The sequence below is a fragment of the Phocoena phocoena genome, chromosome 14 (assembly GCF_963924675.1).
Source record: "Phocoena phocoena chromosome 14, mPhoPho1.1, whole genome shotgun sequence".
NCBI classification, from domain to species: domain Eukaryota; kingdom Metazoa; phylum Chordata; class Mammalia; order Artiodactyla; family Phocoenidae; genus Phocoena; species Phocoena phocoena.
In genome coordinates, this window is record NC_089232.1 from 45801069 (window position 1) to 45823220 (window position 22152).

The 22152-nt window shown below is 37.1% G+C and overlaps 1 protein-coding gene across 2 annotated transcripts in view; it reads left to right on the top strand.

The window, feature by feature from the left end:
* Positions 1 to 22152, top strand: part of ASB3 (ankyrin repeat and SOCS box containing 3) — a 137486-nt gene that overhangs the window by 98501 nt on the left and 16833 nt on the right. For both annotated transcript variants that reach the window (XM_065891708.1, XM_065891709.1), the window contains exons 4-8: positions 13835 to 13947; positions 14531 to 14666; positions 17668 to 17845; positions 19688 to 19885; positions 21712 to 21969. In XM_065891708.1, the coding sequence (XP_065747780.1) occupies positions 13835 to 13947; positions 14531 to 14666; positions 17668 to 17845; positions 19688 to 19885; positions 21712 to 21969 (883 nt within the window). The remainder of the gene's footprint in view (positions 1 to 13834; positions 13948 to 14530; positions 14667 to 17667; positions 17846 to 19687; positions 19886 to 21711; positions 21970 to 22152) is intronic.

A 22152-nucleotide genomic window follows, 5' to 3' on the forward strand; every position in this document is an offset into this window, starting at 1 on the left:
CTATGTTATCCTGTGTTAGTATTTTCATAGTTCTTATCACTGGCTGCAATTATTTTATTTATTTGCTACTTTGTTTATTGACTCCTCTCACTAGAAAGAATGTTCCATGAGAGCAGGGATTTTATTTATCTTGTTCACTGTTGTAACTCCCAAACTCAGATCAGTGTCTGGTATATGGTAGGCATGCAGTAAATTATTTGTTGAATGAAAGAATGAAGGTCTCTGAAATAGCTTCTTATAAAATATCACTTATTTTTTTTAAATATCACTTATGTTAACTTTAATCCAGCATTTTGAAATGTATTTGACCTTAATATTATTTTTATTTGTGGAACACTTGGGACTATCTCAAAAAACATTAATATTCCATGGGACTATTTGAGAAATGCTAGCTTGATCACTTAGTTTACAGTTTCAAAATATAATAGTCCCATTTACTAAATTCAGCATCGTGCTTACTCATTATATAACTATTTGGAGAATATTAGAGATGCAGAGTTTTTAGTGATTTATATTTCAGGATATACTTGCTGTTTTTTATGTTAATGAAGGAAGAGTTGCCAGGATAATTCACACCAGTGAAAAACTTTAAATCACTTATTTTTAGTAATAGGATTTATTTAGTTTCTTTGGCAGCAAACTACCATCCTAATTATGTTTTGTATTGGCTAATACAAAAAATATTTTGACTCAAGCAGAGAGTTTAAGCTCAAGGATATAGAGTACTCAGCATGCTCAAATACTGCATCAATTGTATTAGGTCCTTGTTTGGAAGTAGAGGTTTTTTTTGTTTATTTATTTATTTATTTATTTTTGGCTGTGTTGGGTCTTCGTTTCTGTGCGAGGGCTTTCTCTAGTTGCGGTGGGCGGGGGCCACTCTTCATCGTGGTGCACGGGCCTCTCACTGTCGTGGCCTCTCTTGTTGCAGAGCACAAACTCCAGACGCGCAGGCTCAGTAGTTGTGGCTCACGGGCCTAGTTGCTCCGTGGCATGTGGGATCTTCCCAGACCAGGGCTCGAACCCGTGTCCCCTGCATTGGCAGGCAGATTCTCAACCACTGTACCACCAGTGAAGCCCGGAAGTAGAGTACTTTTTAAAAAGGAAGAGAAAATGAAAAGTACAGGCTGAGCTTTTGCAAAAGCATAGTGACAAAGAATGGATATGTGACTCTTCACTTAGGTGTTTTGTTTAGTTAGGTGTTGTGGGCTCTAGTGTCTGCTCTGACCCATAAATAATATGACAAACTTTAGCAATGTGCTTTACTTACCTGTATATTTCTCCCTCTTTTAAATAACCATAGTGATCTGTGTTTCCATCTATAATGGAAGAGGTTTTTTTATTAAAACAAAATCCAGAACACTTCAAGGTTTGCACCAAGCTATAGATGATAATCTCTAGGTAAGGAAGAGTGGTTGGACCACCTGGACTTAAAGTGAGAAAGGAGGACTGCCCGTCTAGTATAGCTTCCTTCCCCATCTGTAGCTTTATCTTTCCAAACTGTTCATTGCTGAAACTTTGGAGTATGTTACCCCTCCCCGCAAGGGAAGCTATATTCCCTTGCATGTTGTAGTACCTATCCTGTGGCCCAGTTAACACCTAAACTGGGGGATCAAGGGATAGAAAATGAATACAGAACTATGGAAACTTTCAGATGACCGCAAAAGTCATCAACATCAGTGGTGTGTCATTATGATTGAACTAAAGGCTAAATGCAGACAGTTAGAAAATTTACTACTCCACTGTTTATAGTGGGAATATCTTTCCTACACAGAACTCACCAAGATTTTCATAAAATGGAGTTTGGAAGGAAGCTTTTCAGTTCAATGACAGTAAGAATTAAAATGAGAAAATCCCACAAATTCAGGAAACTTCTCCTCCATATCTTTCCACGTGAAAATTGTTCTTATAGAACATCATTTGCTAACATGCAATTTAAAGTTTATGTTTAACAAGGAGTCTACCTCTTATTTCCTTTCTTTACTGTGTCTTCTCTCTCCACTCCCCTTCCCTTGCCTTATAAATGCATACACAGTAAATATTCTAAGGATAGATTTGTAAAAACTGCTTTGGAAATATGAATACCATTATTTATAAATATAGTAGATTTAAGTGAAAATATAGCTGATTATATAGGAAATAGATTTTCTTTTTATTTTGCTATATTTAAAACAACACTGATAAATTGGAGGCTCAAATCCAACCCAGTGCAACCTCACAGAACAATTTCTATGAGAACTGCACAGCATGCTGTTTTGGCTTTTGATGGATTATTTTTCATTTTTTGTTCTTCTGAGTCTCTGCTTAGTCTGTGTAACCTTCAACGTTAAACATAGCTGTAATGTTTATTAGGAACAAAGTTTTTTATAAGCAGTGTTATGTGAGGCCGCCTATTTCAATATTGAATTGTAAAATATGTCATACTTTAGCTCGTGTGGCCTATCCTTTAACTCTGACTGTTGATATATTGCAGAGTTGAACAAACCAACCTGTATTTCACTTTTCACTAGTATTTTCATGGATTAGTGATCATTCATAGAGTTATTTTTTGAGGTGCTATGAACTTTGAGGTGTAGCATTCATATATTTAATATGTATTATATTAATTAAACTTAATCTTTGGAGTTATTTTTAGATCTTTCAATGGAAAGATTAATCATCTTCCTTAAGGATTATAACTTAAGCATTTTTATTTGAGGACATGTTCTTGAAAATAGGAGTTTGAGTTTTCTCAGGTCTGAAGTATGGCTGTTCACTAAAAAGTTACATTTTTTAAATGTTAATTTCATGTTCTATTTACTTTCTTGATGTAACTTTTTATTATTTTATATCATACTCTTCAATGCTTTAAGACTATCTTTTCATTCCTTAAGATAAGCAGTTTGAAGCTAGTATATTTATTATCTTTCTTGTGTTACCTTCGTATAATTAAATGTATTTACACCATCTGTCATTTTATTAGTCATGTTTGATTGATAGAATTAAACTTCTGGCTTTTAAAAATGAAGAAATCAATATCCCTGTATTCTCCTGTGTAACTCTTTTTCTTTTTTCTGTCCTTTGCCAAATTTTGTTAGTTATATTGTATTAACGTTGTCAGTGGAAATAACATTTTGCATCCTATTCTGGCATCTTAATACCTTCATTTTATTTTATTCTTATAGTTATGTGGTTCAGTAGCTTAGAAGTTTATCATCAGTTATTTTGCCATGGTTTTTCCAGTCTTGTTTGATTAACTAAATTCTTCCTTTAACAGAGTCCTCTGAAAGGACCCATGGGAATAATGTTCCTTGAGTTCTTGCATGTTCATAATTGAATAATTAATTTAATTAAATTAATGAATTAATTTACTTTTTGCCCATACCACGCTGCAGCTTGTGGTATCTTAGTTCCTCAACTATGGATTGAACCCAGGCCCTTTGGCAGTGAGAGTACAGGGTCCTAAATACTGGAGTGGTCCTTGGGATGAGGGATGTTTTGCCACATACTTTTTCTTTGATAGGGACTCCTCAGTGTAATGATCTGTTTCTCTAAGCCATACTGTGGAGGTCATACAGAGGTGGCTCCTATAAGGAAACTACTGCTATATGAGTACTTCAAAAACGTGAATTGGATAATTACAGAAAGTGGTAGAATTCACTTTTCTAGCTCTGCTATCTAAATCAAACGTTTCTCTTGACTCTGTTGGTGGGGAGACATATGGAAAAATGATAAGGTTTTTGTCTTCTAAGACTTTCATGTGATTGAAAGATGTGTTTTTCTGGATATGATCTCTGATGGCTAAGTGCCCATTTGACTTCTTTCTGTCAGAAACAGAGACATGTCAGTGGCAACATGTAGAACTAGATTGGGGTACTGACCACAATCTTTCTGTTATATTCCTAACAATGAATTTTGTCCATTTGGTCATGGTTTTTACCATCAGTATACATCTTTAAGATTGTTAGTCGTTGGGCAGACACGAGGTCCTTTGTAAGAAAGAAGTGTAACTTTTCATTACAATTTTAGAAAAAAATTTTCTAAGTCGCAATCAAATACTACATTTCAGACTAAGGATTCATGGCCAAGACACATTATAGAAATATATCTGTATATATAGGGAGAGTGGTTTGAAATTATGATATATGTCTTTGATGGGAAAGCCTTACTTTATAACCATTCTGATTATAAATTTTAATTATGAAATAAATAACTGTGGGTAGTCCTACTTATCCAGTGACATTCTTGAAATAATTCTGCATCCTTGCCAGTCATTTTGTCAGAGTGAAAAGTTGAAACTAACATATGCTGTCAGTGGAGTTAGTATAGTACTTTAATAGTTCTCCTGTCCTGGGTATAGGTAAAGTCTTAGAAAAACATAAAATCTGAGGTGACATAGAATAAATTCAAAACACTAGAAAAAAAATCACTTGTCATTGCAGTCTAGTTTCTTTTCTAGTGCCACCAGATGTCAGTGTTACCACAGGACCAAAGAAATACACGGTAGATAAAATGGCTACGAACATTCTTTTTTGCTTTGTGAAAGAGGTAGGGAAAAAAGTTTTATTCAAATTAGATATACAATGGAAAGATTATTTTATCAGTGAATTGTAGAGGAAAATGAAGTGCATAATGGAGAATAGAGTACATGTAGAATTTAAGAAGCATAGATACAGTTAAAAATTCATATATAAATCAAATGTACTAATAGAATACGTAGGTGACCTCTGAGGCCCTCAGAAATCACCAACCTGTTGCTATAACTAGAGAAGATGGACAGCCTGTGGTTAAACTGTTCATTACAGCCTTACTGACTGTGATGTTTCTCAGCAGAACTACTGTCACAATCTGAGCCTCAAGATGAAAGAGTATATTCTAGCTTATAGATGTAAAACTCAGCTCACTGCAATTTGCATTTGGTACAGAACTTGTCTACAGTAATTCCCTAGAACATATAGTCACATTAGGCATTTTTCCAAAAGAGCATTCAATAGGATAATTGCATTTTAAAAAATCCCTCCTTTAGAAATTTATTGTTTAATGAGTGCTGCATTAAATAATGATCATTGTTTACTATTTTTAGTTAGAGTTTAGTACTGCTAGTTAGATTTATTACTTACATGTATGTATAGCTCTGCCATATTTCTCCCAGATGAGAATCCTATGTTGAGTCCGTGTCTTCATGAAATCTTCATGTGGGGCTTGTGACTGCACTCAGTGTGCTACATGCCTCAACTGAGTTTTGATTTTGGTTAGAAGTTATATGTGGGTCAGCAGCTGCTTCTACTTCCTTGATTTCTCCTTTTCAACAATATTTTGTTATTCAGGTTATGTTATCCCAGATTACTTCTTTTTCCCTCTTAAATATAGGAAATGGAAAGATGTGTTTCTTCAAAAATACAAATGTCTCCCTAGAAATTATTGCAGGTAATGATGTTCTCATATCATTTTTACTTTGTTAGATTTTGATGTTACAGGTTTCTTCAGCTCAATAACCTGACCTGTTGTGGGAGGGGCAGTGTCCCTGCCATCAGAGCTTCTGGTTTTTCTTTTCTGCTGTCTCAGCTAGAGTCTTACAGACAATACCTGTTTGGATTGAAGGGAAGAAAGCCTTTCTCCCATCTTTGTGTGTACCCCAGACACGTTGAGCTCTGTCTTCCAAATGGGGTGTTTTATTTCATGTTTATTCTTTATCCTTGGGCTCTGGTCTCTGTTCAATGCCAGTGTGATACCAGATCCTATGATTCTGCTTTCTTTTTCTCTCTGGGAATCCACAGTACTTTTCCAGGTTCCAGAATTACTCATTTCCTTTCTGTCCTTGAACATCTGCCCCAAACCATAGGAGCCACAACTAATGGCCTGGCTCCCTGTCCTCATTGCCAGGCATGTATCTTGGAGACAGATATGCCTAGTATTCTAGGTTAAATTCCAATTTAGTTAAATTCTAAACTCTAGACCAGAGCCGTCCAATAGAATTCGGAAGTGTCCTAAATCTGTACCGTCCAGTCACTAGCCAAGTGTGGCTCTTGAGCACTTCAAATGAAGCTAGTTTGATTGAGGTACTCAAATTTTCATTTAATTTAATTTTAATTAATTAGATTTAAATAGCCACATATGGCTACTGGCTTCTGTATCAGAGAGCACAGCTCTTTGTATACCCTTAACTGAGCTGTAGTCCTCTTCTATCTTTGAAATGTTGGCCTCCTTTGCCGTATCATGCGGTACTAGATGGGTCCCATGTAGAGAGGTGAGGGAGCAAAGAAACACCAGCTTAGCCAATCAGCTTGCTTATCAGTGGGATGGTAGAAATTGCAGCTGAATTTCCCTCATTATCCTCAGTTGATTAAGTGATTATCAGACTCACGCTCCAGTCTAAGGAAATGTCTTTAGGTCTCTGCAAACTTGGACAAGAAGTGGAAGGAAAAGAAAGAGCATAAAAGTTCTGTATAAGCAGCATCTGCCTATAGACCTAGTTCTGTTTTTTGGAAGAGAGAAAAATCTGGCAAGTGAATACAGGTGGTGGCCATGGAAAGATAGAGGATTATGGGCTTTGGATTCCTTTTTTGAGGATGGGAAATAGTGTATATGTTTGTAAGACAAGATCAGTATGGCTGTGGAGGAGGAAAGATAAGCATAAACATTTATTTAAACTAGTAAGACTGGTTTGTGGGTAATTATCATGGAGGAAGTAAATTGGACAATAAACTGGGTAAACCTGAGGGTCTGCACTCTCACTTAGGAGGGAACCTGGATATGCACTTCTTGTAGTGCTGGATGATGGTTGCAGTTAATCAGGTTGTTGGACAAAAGGATTGATCCTGCAAAGGGAAGAGGCTGTCCTTACGGTGCATGGAGTGAAGGTGACCAATATGGGTTTAGTCAGAGAGCTGTATTAGTATTGAGGGAACTGTAATTATGGCCTAACTCCTCATGATTGAAAAGCTAACCTTCTGAGTATCCTATTTGTGGAATTTATTAGGAAAAGAAGTTGACCAGTTATATATCAGGAAAGGGGTAAGGGAGACTGAGGGAGAGAAAGAAGGAACATTTATTGAGCACCTACTATATTTACTTATATTAATTATTCAATCAACTAAAAGCCCATAGGTAAGTAGATTATCCTTATTTTATATGTGTAATGAGGTTGAGAGACTAACTTGCTCACAGCTGGACAGAGTGCCTGACTACACTATCTGTGTTCTTTCCACTAGAGTTAGGGTATCATCTTGATCCTAAATTATAATTCAGATATGTCTGAGATGCCTGAGCACTTGTGTCATGAATAAGTAGGTGGCAAATTCAGGAGCAGAATGAATGGTTTTCAGGAGATTTTTATTTGAGTAACTGGGTGGTAGAGGGGCTTCTGGGAGACAAGGGTGGAAGAACAGCCTGGTTTTCCAGCTTCCGGGATTCATATTTGAGCCCTGTAGTGAGAGGAGCTGAAGGCGGAAGGTGAAGGATCTGTTTCCATGAGCACCTCTGAGAGGCACAGGGATATGAGGAGCCCTGCTCTGTAGGAAGCTCGGTGACAGAGCATGTTGTGGGTTAGGTTGCGAACAGGGCATCTTCTCCACTGCTGCTCAGATGTAGCATGTTGCCTATACAGTGGGCACTGCAGGGAAACCAGCATCACTTTGGCATCTTGCATATTCAGAATTGGGAAATAAATGGCACCTATGGCCTGGGTGACATCATTCTCATTGACACTGTGCCAGTTATAACCTTCAAGTGGCCTTTACAACTGTGGACATCAGGAAGGTGTCTCAGAGAAGAAGATGACAGGATTATTTAGGAGATCAGAAGTCCTTAGTGGGGTAGAATTTGTCAGGAGATATAGCTTCCATATTATGCAAGTGGGGCCATGAACTGGTGAAAAACACTAAAAACTTTTATTGTGAAACATTTAAAATATATACGAAAGTAGGGAACATAATATAGTGAACTCCTTTGTACCATCAGCCAGCTATAGCTGTTATCAGCTTGTTTCTTCTGTAACCCCAATGTCAGGATTTGAAATTTTAGTTTGCAGTTTAACATAACTTCACTTGTACTCCCAGGCTAGTGAGTCCCAAAGGAACTCAGGATAAAGACAATGTTATATTTTGTTTATTTATTCGTATCTCAACTACTTCCAAAGAGAATTTGAAGTGACTGATGATTAAGGTAAGAGTAAACACTACACACCTGCCAGAACGGCTAAAAAGAAAAAGATTGAAAGTGCCAAGTGTTTATGAGGATGTGAAGCAACCAGAAGATAGATTACTGATGGGAGTGTGAATTTGGTATAGCCACTTTGAAAAACGGTTTGGAAGAACTTACTAAAACTGAGTATATACATACACTCTGTCCCAGCAATTCCATTCCTAGGCATATAGTCAACAGTAATGTGTATCAGTGTTCAGTAAAAGACGTACTAGAGGGCTTCCCTGGTGGCGCAGTGGTTGAGAGTCCGCCTGCCGATGCAGGCGGCAGTTCATGCCCCGGTCTGGGAAGATCCCACATGCTGTGGAGCGGCTGGGTCCGTGAGCCATGGCCGCTGAGCCTGCGCGTCCGGAGCCTGTGCTCCGCAACAGGAGAGGCCACAACAGTGAGAGGCCCGCGTACCACAAAAAAAAAAAAAAAAAAGATGTACTAGAGTAGTCTTGTTGTAGCACTCTATTACAGCCCCAAACAGGAAGCTATCCAAAGACCATCTGCCAGCAATAGAACAGGTAAATAAATTGTGTTCTATTTACACAATGGATTACTACACAGCAATGAAGAGGAATGATCTGCAGCTAGAGGCAACAATATTGATAAATTTTACAAGCATAATATTGAACCAGAGAAACTAGATGTAATAGAGTACAGATTTTCCTCAACTTAGGATGGGGTTACATCCCAATAAGCCCATTGTAAGCTGAAAATGTTGTAAGTCAAAAATGCACTTAATACACCTAGCCTACCAAACATCATTGTTCAGTCTAGCCTACCTTATATGTGCTCAGAACACTTACATTAGCCTACATTGTGCCTTACATTAGGCACAGTCATCTAACACAAAGCTTATTTTATAATAAAGTGTTGAATATCTCGTGTAATTTATTGAAACTATATTGAAAGTGAAAAACAGAATGGTTGTATGGGTATAGAATGGTTGTGAGTATATCAGCTGTTTATCCTCGTGATTTTGTGGCTGACTGGGAGCTGCAGCTTGCTGCCACTGCCCAGCATTGTGAGAGATGATCATACCACATATTGCTAGCCCAGGAAAATATCAAAATTTGAAGTACATTTTCTCCCGAATGTGTATCCCTTTTGCACTGCTGTAAAGTCGAAAAATTGTTGTCAGACCATCTTAAGTTGGGGACTGTCTGTATTTTCTGGCCCTTTACAGAAACAGTTTGCTGACTCCTATTCTTGTTAATATTACCAGGTATAGTTGAGGGAGTCCTGACTAACTAGGAAGCCTGGGCTCTGGCTCTGTGACTTTGGGCAGATCACTCAGCTCCTCAGGATTTATGTCCTGAACGAGCAGGTGATGAGCTGTGCTTCTAGGAGTAGCTCCAACTACAAATTCATTTTTTCCTTAAAAAAAAAAAAAAGCTAACTTTTTGCCAAGGCTTACAAAATTTGGCTTCTTTCTACCTCTCTTGCTTTATTTCCTTTCCTTGACTTCACTTCAGTCACACTGGCCATCTTGGCTATTCCAAACATACTCAGCTCATTTGTACTTCACTGCCTTTACACTTATTTCCTGTTTGGAGTACTCTTCTTGCACCTCATTGCATGGCTTACTGCTTATCTTTCATTTCTCTGTTCAGAGGTCTCTGTTTCAAAGAGATGACATCCTCTTTTCTAACATAGCACTCTCATACTCAGTCACTGCTCTTTACTTTACCTTGTTAATTTCTTTCACTTTTTTCCCCACAAAAAGCAATTTCACAGTTTCTTTTATCAGAACTTATTTCCTTTATCTGTGTGCTTGTTTATTATCTGTCTCTCCCACTAGAATGGAAGTTCCACGAAGGCAACTACTTTGTAAGTCTGGTTGCTTGCTATGCCCCTTGTGCTTAGTACAGTCCATGGCACTGTTGAATGATTGGATTAATTATTTAACTATTGCAGAGTCTTAAAGGACATGGTAAAATGGTAGATTTTATTTCAAATGCAAATAAAAGCCCTGGAAAAAAAATTAAACTATTATTATAGCTAAGTTGATTTCAATGGCTTGTTGTTTGCAGCTGCTTTTATAATCATTTAAATTCTTCCACAGAGCTGTCAGGTATGTTCATATAATCATCCTTAATTTACATAGAATGTGAAGTCATAAGTATACTGACTTCTTCCAAAGCACTGTGGTTTACTGAATTTCTGGGATTTGTAAGTCAGTGTGGCTTTTGTTTTTGTTTTTTAAATCAAATTTTGGAAAATTTCAGGCATTTTTTTCTCTTCAAATGTATTTTTTGCTGCCCAGTTTTTACTCTCTTCTCCTTCTGGGTCTCCAATTAATGTATGCTGGACTGTTAGATGTGTACAGTTGATTTTCCTGTAGTCTTTTTTTTTCCTCTCTCAGTTCTTCAGATAGGATGATATACATATATATATGTTTTTGTTTTTTGTTTTATTTTCCTTCTTTCTTTTTTTGGCCATGCTGTGTGGCATGCAGGATCTTAGTTCCCCAACCAGGGATTGAACCCATGCCCCCTGAAGTGGTAGCGTGGAGTCTTAACCACTGGACCGCCAGGGAAGTCCCTGGTTGATTTATATTGATGTCTTCAAGTTCATCCACTCTTCTACCATCTCTGATCTTCTTTTAAGCCCATCCATTTCTTTTTTCAGTTCTGGAATTTCCAGTTGGTTCTTTTTTTAAAAAAAGTTTCATTACTCAGATTCTCTGTGTATGCTGTGTATATACCATAGATATTAAAAGTAAAGTCTTTGGGGCTTCCCTGGTGGCGCAGTGGTTGAGAGTCAGCCTGCTGATGCAGTGGACACGAGTTTGTGCCCTGGTCCGGGAAGATCCCACATGCCGCGGCGCAGCTGGTCCCGTGGGCCATGGCCGCTGAGCCTGCGCGTCCGGAGCCTGTGCTCCGCAGCAGGAGAGGCCACAACAGTGAGAGGCCTGCGTACCGCAAACAAACAAACAAACAAAGTAAAATCGTTGAACATATTTTCCTTAAAGTTTTAAAGCATATTTATAGTAGCTACATTAGTTAATCTGTTAAATCCAATGTCTGTGCCATCTTGGGATCAGTTTCTGCTCACTGCTTTCTGACTTGTATACTGGGCATTGTGAATAGTGTGTCACAGACTTGAATTCTCTTATCCTCTGAGAATAGTGAGTTTTTTTCTGTTTTTTAAATAATAGGTAGATTATTTACTGGCTTATGACCTTGAACTTGTTTAGGTTTGGTTTTATGCTTTGTTGAGAGCATAAGGTATTTCCCAGATCTAACTCCCAGGAGGACTCAGTTCCCAGCCTCTGCCTCCTTCCTGATCAGGGCTTATTTTAGGCTTCCTTAGAGCAGGTCTAGAGTAGGCCTTAGTCTCAGATGTGGTCTTTTTTCCTAGGGCTCTGCCTTTTGGGTGTCTCAGCCGGATGCCCAGAGTGTTAACAAGCTATCGAAGTATCAGTGTGGTTTCACCACTCTGACTGGGCCAGAACTCCTAGGAGTTCCATTGCCCCTCAGCACTGTCTTCTACTTACCTCTGTTCCATTCTTAACCCTTTAGCAGTTCCTCTTGCCTTGTACATGTGTAGCCCAGAGCTCAGGCAAGGATTCTTGGAGAACTTCCACAGTGGGGCCTCCCCTCCACACAGTTCTCTTTTCTCTTGGGGTTTGCCCCACCGATTTCAACTGCTTAAACTCTAATATTTTCCTCCTTAGCTCAGCGGACTGCTTCACTCTGCTTGGACCATTTCCTCTGCTTGGAGTATTCTTTCTTCAACCTTATCCTTACTGTGCTTGGACTTCAGCTCATTGCACCATAATCCAGAAATGTCCCCAGGCAGAAAGCTGGGGTGATCATGGGGCTCACCTCATGTGTTTCCCTTTCCTTAGGAATCAGTCTTTTACCCATGGTTTAATGCTAGAAAAAGTTGCTTTATGTATATTTCCCACTCTTATGATGGCTAGTTTAGTACCAGTTATTTTGTCATATCCAGAAGTATAGTTCTGAAGGCTGTTCTGTTTGGAGAGGAATGAATTCTTAAAAAGAAAATCGTATTTTATTTTAGACATTTATTTTTCATTCCCTGAGTCAGTGCTTATTTATTGCCTGTCTTCTGTTTGCGATTGGCACTGGGCACGTAAGGCGAACGGAACACAGTTTCTCTCCTCAAGCGTACTTTACTAATGATAAGGAGGCAAACAAATAGTAAGTTCGAGTCTGGGTTTTTTTTAAAATAACTTTCGTTGAAGTATAATATACTTGGTCACAGTATGGTTCCCACTCCGTCTCCAATTTGGTAACTTATTATATAAGGACAAAGAAGTTAACCCAACTCTTCCAAAGGAGAGGCCTTGGTAGTAGGATGTAAGCTGTAAATACACTTTTCTAAACCACTATTTCTTTTTTTTTTTAAAGGTTTATTTATTTATTTAATATTTTATTTTTGGCTGTGTTGGGTCTTTGTTGCTGTGCTCAGGCTTTCTCTAGTTGTGGTGAGCGGGGGCTACTGTTCGTTGTGGTGTGTGGGCTTCTCATTGCAGTGGCTTCTCCTATTGAGGAGCACAGGCTATAGGTGCGCGGGCTTCAGTAGTTGTGGCACACGGGCTCAGTAGTTGTGGCTCTAGAGCGCAGGCTCAGTAGTTGCGGCGCATGGGCTTAGTTGCTCCGCAGCATGTGGGATCTTCCCGGACCAGGGCTTGGACCTGTGTCCCCTTTATTTGCAGGTGGATTCTTAACCACTGTGCCACCAGGGAAGTCCCTAAACCACTATTTCTTAACGATTAACCATTACTTAACCATTTGCCTTATTTTGAAATAATTAGCAAGAGCTGTAAAAATGCCATTTTGCCATTGAGAAATTTTTTTCACTAGAGATGCAGACATCAGATATCTTAATGTATTTATGATATTAAAATTTTTCTCTCTGTCTGACTTCTATAGCGTATTTAATAATCAAAACAAATTTTTTCGACTTTCATTTTTAGAAGGTCTCCCTAATTCATGGAAACAAACTTATCTAAACTCTGTTTCATATATCACCACTGACAACCTGATAATCTTCAACTCAGGCTTTTGGCTATGGAGTGATTTTTGCCAGCAGTCACTGATAATGATGTATGAATTGGATGTGAAACAGATTCTACTAAATTTTCATTGGTTGATATAAGAACATCATTTTAACAATGATAGTTGTTTATTATGGTAAAAATATCTAAGATGCAGACTTGCAGTATTGTGCTTTCAGTTTGCTTGTCATTTACTATTGTCATTTGTGATCAGATGGTAATAGCCAACCTTTCAATTCTTTTGAGACTGTTTCTCCAGACTGCTGCTGTTTCTTCTGACCCATTCATCCCATCCCCCTCCCAACTGCATTTTTAACAAAATAGAAACACATATTATCTCCATTATCAAAGAAAATATGTTTGCCTCCTGCTTCCATTTCCTCTGTATCTTTTAAGATACAATTGAAAATAATTTTATATGTGTACCAAAAGGATGTATATATTAATGGGTTTGGGCTAAGACAATTGTGATAAATGTTTTGGAATTGCATAAGGAGTACATATATGTTCTGATTTGTTGATAGGAATGATGACAGTATTGTGAGTTCAAAGCTGAATAAGTGATGGTAACATCACCGAAGTGCCCAGTCCTACAAACATGGCTTTTTACTGACAATTTTTTTGACTGTTGTATTGCAGCTGTTGAAAATGGACAGATAGATGTGTTAAGGCTGCTACTTCGATATGGAGCAAATGTTAATGGATCCCATTCTATGTGTGGATGGAACACCTTGCACCAGGCTACTTTTCAGGTAAACTCTGAATTTATTATTTCATTTCCATGTAAATTGTGTGTTTTACCCTTTTAAAATGACAGTTCAATACAGTTTTTGCTTCCCACTTGCCTGTGATTTATGATGGTTAGTGCAGTACAGAAAAGGCAGTCTAAATGCTAACGGTCATTCTGAATAAGCCAACTGCTCTAGTAGTTCTAGTAGCTTTGGGCTGCAGGGATTATCTAAGTTTTTCAAATGTTGATAGCATAGTTAAGAGACCATCAGAATATTTGGGATATAAATTGATAGCACTGGCTTATTTTATTTATAGCACTGTGTTTAGAAACTGTGATGACATCTTAGTGCTTGTACTTGCAAACTAATTTTGCAGGATTTTATGAGGATTATAATTCCTAGAGATTCCCAGTGTTCTATCTGTTTATGTTTAATGTTCTAGCTAAAGGTACAGAATAATCTGATTGTTTAACACTTTCTTCCCATCCACCAATACACTTTTTTCCTTTAGTGAGGATAAAAAATATACACACACACAACAATAAAAAAGATATCTTCTATTTTCTTTGTTTTCTCTTATTTAAAATATGAATCTGTGCCTTAGGAAAATGCTGAGATCATAAAATTGCTTCTTAAAAAAGGAGCAAACAAGGAATGCCAGGATGACTTTGGAATCACACCTTTATTTGTGGCTGCTCAATATGGCAAGCTAGAAAGCTTGAGCATACTTATATCATCGGGTAAGACTAATTCATTGGGTAAGACTAATCCATTAGCCTTTACACTGTTAAGATCATGAGTTTTAACTTTGTATCTTCTTAGGAAGAGTAATTCTTGACCAGATATAAATCAGGTTCTGGAATTTATGGTCTTTTATGTTAGTGGTAAATAAGAGTACATACAAGCTCATTTATAAGCCTGGTTACTAAGTCTCTATTACTAACATAATACATTGTGCAACTATTAATTTATCTGAGTAGGACCATAATGACCTATCATTAAAGCAGGTTTATTGGCAAGTTAAATGATGGTGCTGTCTTTTATTATAGGGACCTGAGCAATTCCAACTTTCTAGGGTACAAGAAAAAAAAAGACTAGTATAGGCTTAATTAATTTTTTAGATATTTTGTGTATTAACCCTTTGAGTTGTATGTTTTGATCAATTGTGTGATATTTAAATGGATTTATTTCAAAGCATGTTTATACTTTATTATGTTAATAAATAGCAACAGAAGCCTGTTAAAGGATTCTCAGTGACAACGATTACACATTCAGCATTGTCAGAGAGGATGGTGTTGAGGTGGCATTCTTACTCTGTGTGACATTTCTGTGACCAGAAACTTTTGTTATGTAAGAGCTTTTCAGTTCTTCCAGGCACTGCGTGTGCACTCACACTGCTAACCTGACGAAGCATGGATAGTCAGGAGCGGATGGAAAATACACCAGATTTGCCACCACGCAATTTTTTTTAATACTTAGACTTTTCACATATCTTCTGTAATACCTAAACTTTTAATAAATTACCAAAACAAAGTTTAAAGTTGAGAGAATCCCCCAAATCATTTGTGCAAGCTTTTTTTTTTTTTTGTATTAAGAATCCCAGGCTTGGGGACTCCCCTGGTGGTCCAGTGGTTAGGAATCTGCCTTCTAATGCAGGGGACATGGGTTCGATCCCTGGTCGAGGAGCTAGGATCCCACATGCCACAGGACATCTGGGCCCGTGTGCCACAACTGCTGAGCCCGTGCACTCTAGAGCCCGTGCACCACAACTAGAGAGGCTGCATGCTGCAACTACTGAGCCTGTGTGCTCTGGAGCCCACATGCCACAACTAGAGAAGAACATGCATGCTGCAACTAAGACCTAACACAGCCAAATAAATAAATTAATTAATTAATTAAAAAAATAAAGAATCCCAGGCTCTGAGCATTTAAGTGCCTTGCCAAAGATCTAGAAAGTATTCCCTGGCAGAATCAGGACTTGGATCCAGGACTTGTGATTTCTCATCTTCCTTCTTCTATGTTGTACCTTCCCAAGGACTGTCGTGATATATTCTGCGACTTCCAGTCCGTAGGTTCCAGTTATTAGTGTGTAGCTAATATTTAGAATGAAATAGGTTAAACTGCAGCTAATGACTCCTCATGCTGAGCCTGTCTCCTGGAACACTAAGCACCTGTTTTGTTTTCCTTTGTTCTTTTTTTCTTCCCCTCTCTGAATAGTTATGAATGGCAAGTTGAAAAGCTATGTAGGTATGTTTATAATGTAACTATACATGTTTCTAACTCTTTAAAGTGACTTTCCATTCAGTGAATTATCTCTCATTTTCCCAACTTTTCTACCTGTAATCTTACAAGGTCTAGTTCCTTATTCTTCCTTATACATTGAAATTGTCAATCAAAACAAAACATTGCTTAAAAGAGAAAGTTAAGTAGGTTTCTTTTTTGACTTAGTATTTTCTCAGTTATAGTGTTCATTTCTTTCTGAGGCTGACAGTAGGTGAAGCCACCTTGTACAAGTCAGGAATATTCTGTGTATCTAGACATGTTGAATATCCAGTTGGAATTTCTGACAGTTCCATAAACTCTAAGTTACCATTTGTGTTTTACATTGTTTTTACCAATTTCAGGGCTTTGGTTTATTCAAGGTATATTTATGGAACATCCGTTTAAATAAAAAAGTAGTCTTTTCCCCCTTGATGATGATGATTTTTCACTGAGCTGTATTCCAGAAATTTAAAAATTCTCATGGTCATGTATTAACACCATACTTAGCATACTTAACACATTATTTGTCAATGAGAAAAGTTTGAGGAAGTCTGCTATTTTTGAAACCTTAACAAAAATTGAGGTCACTAAACTTTTTCACATCTTTGTACACTTGGGTCTAAATAATTGATTAGATTTATGCTTAAAAAGATCAGCTTACAAACCCATTTAAATAAACCTTTTTCCTTTTAATGTGAGCTCTGTTTATCATGCACTGGTCATGAAGAAAAGTGATATAATGAAGAGTATAGTCAACATTAGTTTAAAGGCATAGCCCCCATGTTTATCATATCTACTGGAATTTTTTTTTTTCACAAATCTTAGCCGGAATCAATTAGTGGCATCTGTAAAGTCTCATAATTTAGATTTTTTTCTTATCCTTTCAGTAATGATCAGAAATGTTATCCATATTTGATGGTTTGCATTTTTCCTTTTTTTTTTTTTTTTTTTTCTTTTGTGGTACGCGGGCCTCTCACTGCTGTGGCCTCTCCCGTTGCGGAGCACAGGCTCCGGACGTGCAGGATCAGTGGCCATGGCTCATGGGCCCAGCCGCTCCGCGGCATGTGGCATCTTCCCAGACCGGGGCACAAACCCGCGTCCCCTGCATCGGCAGGCGGACTCTCAACCACTGCACCACCAGGGAAGCCCGCATTTTTCCTTTTTTAAATGATTGCTTACTGGACCCTCAGAGTGCTTGTTGGAATGAAATGAACCCTTCATTGAATAAGTTTCTTATTTTAGCTTAAAAATGAATTCTAAAATATTAATCACTTGTTTTCGTGCTGACATAAAAGTAAAAACAATGTAAATGATTACCAATAAGTTATGAAAATTAATATGTTTTAACAACAGTATCCACTAAGGAAGAAAAGCTATTGTACTGTGAAACCCTTTTAAGGCAACTGCTTTGAAATTTTTGTTAATTATTATTATTATTTTTTGCATTAAGGAGGGTTATATGTTAAATGTTTATTTTAGGTGCAAATGTCAATTGTCAAGCCTTGGACAAAGCTACTCCCTTGTTCATTGCTGCTCAAGAGGGCCACACAGAATGTGTGGAGCTTTTGCTTTCCAGTGGGGCAGATCCTGATCTTTACTGTAATGAGGACAATTGGCAGTTACCTATTCATGCAGCCGCACAAATGGGCCATACAAAGTAAGTGTTAAAAATGGAAAATAAAAATGGTCTCATAATTCAAAGGTAATAGAAATAGATCTTCTGGGCCAGACCCTTTACCTCCAGGCATAACCCTTGGTATTCCCTTCCCTACTGATCTGCTGGGTGACTAGATCCACCCCCCACATTTGTCCCCCTTGCAATCCCAGCAACTCGTAGTCTTGCTCTTTCCTAGTGTGAGGCAGAGTGGCCCCAGGGGCTTTCTCAGGGTAAGTCTTCTCTCTGACTTCTTAAGCTGTGGCTGTACTCTCCCACTCCTTTCCAGTTTTGTCCCAGGCATCTTTAGGTATTGATCTGATGGCTTTATTCAACTTATTTTTGTTACCTCCTTGGCCCCAGGAATGTTTTGAGTTTGTGATCTCTTTTGTGTGGACTGGGTAGTCCTCCACATCTTGAACCCTTTGACTGGACTTCTCTTTGTCTTATTTCAAATTCAACTTGGTACTTTCCCCTGCTTCTATTACTCTTCTTCCTTAGCCAGAAATTCCAATGAAATTTTTGATATTGTCTGAAGAGAGAGAGACTTAACGAAAGTTGGAACTCCCTGAAATTGGGGGTTCCAGGAATCTCAGAAATTATTAAACCTGGTTTTATACCTGTGAGAATATGGCAGCCTGTCTTAACACAGATTGGTACAGTTTTTTAAATATATATTTAAAGTTTTTAGAGTTATACTACTACAATAATAATTTTATAGCTCTTGTTAGTATTATTTAATTTAAAAAGTAATAGTGAAATGGTCTTGTCTTTAGTATGTATACATAGTAGGAAAACAGATGCTGTAATTGGGTTATTATGCCACTAGGTGGCATGGTATTTTACTATTTCCTTAAAGATATTTGTAATCATGTTTGTGCCCTGTTGAAGAGTATAATTTTTCCAACTCATTTAAAAAAATTTAGCACATTTATTACATATAAGAGACACTAAACAGATTCTTTATTTTAACAAAGTACTTAGGTTTAAAAATTTGATGTTTTTCTTAACTGTTGATTGTTTATTTAATCATAAATCTTAGGTACAATTATACTCTGAGCTTTAAATTGATACCAAAACCCTCTTGAGAATTTGTCCTCATTTGTTCTCAATTTTGAGAATTCTGTTGGTCACTGATGATTTCCTTCATGGTGAAATATAAGTTCTCCTTAAATATTATCTTAGTCCTACCTTACCTAAGGAAAAGTAGCAAAGAGAAAGAATGTTATCAATTCTTAATTTATTCTTAATTTTTAAATAAATATGCCTTAATATTTAAAGAGCTCATCTTCTTTTCTGAGAATACAATATTTTAGCAGAATTTCTGACTTCTTCCTGATGACAATACTATTCATTTCATGTCACTCACCGTCTTAAAAAATTCTTACTGATTAGAAAAATAAAACTTTGGTTGCTACTCTATGAAGGAAAATAACTTGTTTTCTTGATAACAAGTTTATATTTAGTATAATGAAGTTTTAAAAAATTTATTAGATCCTAAAATATCTAATATAAAATTTGAATTTTGGGGAGGAAGGTGGTTGTTGGTGGGAAGGTAAATAATTCGTGAAAAATAAAGGACTGTGTGTTATCTGTTTACTTTTATGGGAATGTTACTTAGCTCTGCTTCAGATACATTTAAGGATCTTTCTACTAAGCATCAATAATGAGTGTAACATTTCAGAGTATGTAGCTTGTAATAATTTACTGTAGATAGAAAGTACACTGAAGACAGAAAGACTTTTTAAAATCAATCAGTGGGTGACTCAAAATATGTGCTGTAGAAATGTCTGCACTTATGTACATATAAAAGCATTATATACCCCTGAATTTGTGTATTTGCAGAATCTTGGACTTGTTAATACCACTTACTAACCGGGTCTGTGACACTGGGCCAAACAAAGTGAGTCCTGTGTACTCAGCAGTGTTTGGAGGGCATGAAGAGTGCCTAGAAATGTTGCTCCAGTCTGGCTACCGCCCAGATGCCCAGATGTGCCTCGTCTTCGGATTCAGTTCTCCCATGTGTATGGCTTTCCAAAAGGAGTATGTATATTTGCTGTATTTTTATTCTTTTTTGCTATATGGAGATGTATTTCCAAATGACTTTCTTTTGTGAAGCAATATGTCTTAGAGCTAAATTTTTAACTTAAAAACAAAAAACAGACAAAAACAAAAGCCTTCTGTGATGCACCTTGTTCAGTCAAACTATAATAAAAATTAGGTGATAATGTCAGATTTTTTTTCCTTCTCTCTTTGGCTCTGGATTATATTTTTGGTGTAGCAATTTTAGAGCATACTTTCAATATATTAAAGTAAATGCAGGAACTCTCTGATACCCTTGGTCTTCAAAACAATTTAAGAATTAAAACAAACTTTAAGTTGCACAATGAATAAGGGCTGAAGATTTAATGTATAATGTGGTGACTGTAGTTATAATGTGGTGACTGTATTATATAATTGAAATTTGCTAAGAGTACAACTTAAATGCTCTTAAAAAAAGAGGTAAATATTTGAGGTGATGAATGTTTTCACAATGTATATGTATGTCAAACCACCACATTATATACTTTAACTATCTTACAATGTTATTTGTCAGTTATACCTCAATAAAGCTGGGAGGCAAAAAGATAAAAAAGAGTTAAAAATATCTTTGTCAAGTATGATATTGACCGTGTGTCAGGCTATTTATCATTTGAAATTTATATTTACAAGACTTGTTATGAACCTAAAATAAAACTTTAGTTTTCTAGGTATTCCTGCATTTTTTTTTTATTTTTTTTTTTTTCCTGCATTTTTAATGTATTTGGTATGTAGCGTTTATTTCTGTAGGTCACACTTAGTTTAAAATTTTTTTTTTTTTTTGCGGTACGCGGGCCTCTCATTGTTGTGGCCTCTCCCGTTGCGGAGCACAGGCTCCAGACGCTGGGCCATGGCTCACAGGCCCAGCCGCTCCGCAGCATGTGGGATCTTCCCGGACCGGGGCACAAACGCGTGTCCCCTGTATCAGCAGGTGGACTCTCAACCACTGCGCCACCAGGGAAGCCCTCTTTTGATGCATTTTGCCAGTTAGCTCTCTCATAAAAGGGTTACACTTATTTTCAATCATTTTAACCACAACTTAGCAGTATTGGATGATAATGTTTTCTTTTTTAAAGTAACCAATTCAATAGGTATAAAATGATAACACATTTATTCTGTAAAACACTTTATAAAGAAGATTAATTTAAAAATCTAAAGCTGTAAGTTAAATTTTTGTTCATTAAAAAAAAGCTTTTCTATGATTGCTTTTTACCATTAGAAATTTAAAAGTAAGAGGGAAATTGACTAAGATATTGTTGAAGGAAGTGGTATCTTGGAGATTCCTAGACTGAATCATCTGTCTTTAGGGACCAGTCACATTGTTTTATTAACTTTGTTTAGCAAGTATTTTGTATTATGGATACTTAATTGTGCAAAAAAATCACAATTTGAAAAGAGTTTTCTACTTGTCAATGATAATTTTAAAACTTAACTTATTTAAGATAAATGTTTTAAATTCTAAGGACACGACTTGTTCATAGTTGGAAACTAAAAACCATGCAGAATGGTGTAAATTAAAAAGTAAAACCCTCCCTTTCCTCTGGTCCCCTAGTCTCAATCCACTAGACATGTAAAAATCATCCACTATCCTATTTGCTATTCTTATTTTCCGGTTGTAACTACTGTTAACTTTGTAAGAATTATTTTTTTAATCTGAAAATCTAACTTCTCTTCTCTTCCCTTCCCTTCTTTTTCCTTCCTCCCTCCCTTCTTCTTTCCTTCCTTCCTTCCTCCCTCCCTCCCTCCCTTCCTTCCTTCCTTCCTTCCTTTCTTTCTTTTTTGTGGTGGAGCTGTGACTTCTTTGGAATTGTGAATATTCTTTTGAAATATGGAGCCCAGCTAAATGAACTTCATTTGGCATACTGCCTGAAGTATGAGAGGTTTTCAGTGTTTCGCTACTTTTTGAAGAAATGTTGCCCATTGACATCATGGAGCCACATATCTGAATTTATAAGTCATGCAGTTAAAGCACAGACAAAATATAAAGAATGGTTGCCATCTCTGCTGCTTGCTGGATTTGACCCACTGAATCTCCTCTGCAGTACTTGGTAAGAAATCCTACCATGTGGACTTTACTCTTTTTGAGTGAGTGTACTACCTTTAATTTCCCCCAATTTCTTGAGATCCCTGTGTTGGGAGGAGGTTGTTATTGTGTGTGTTTTGACTGTGATGGTTGGGTTGGGGTGAAGGAATTGGGGGGGGCTGCTAATGGTGAGATTGAGTGTAAGGAT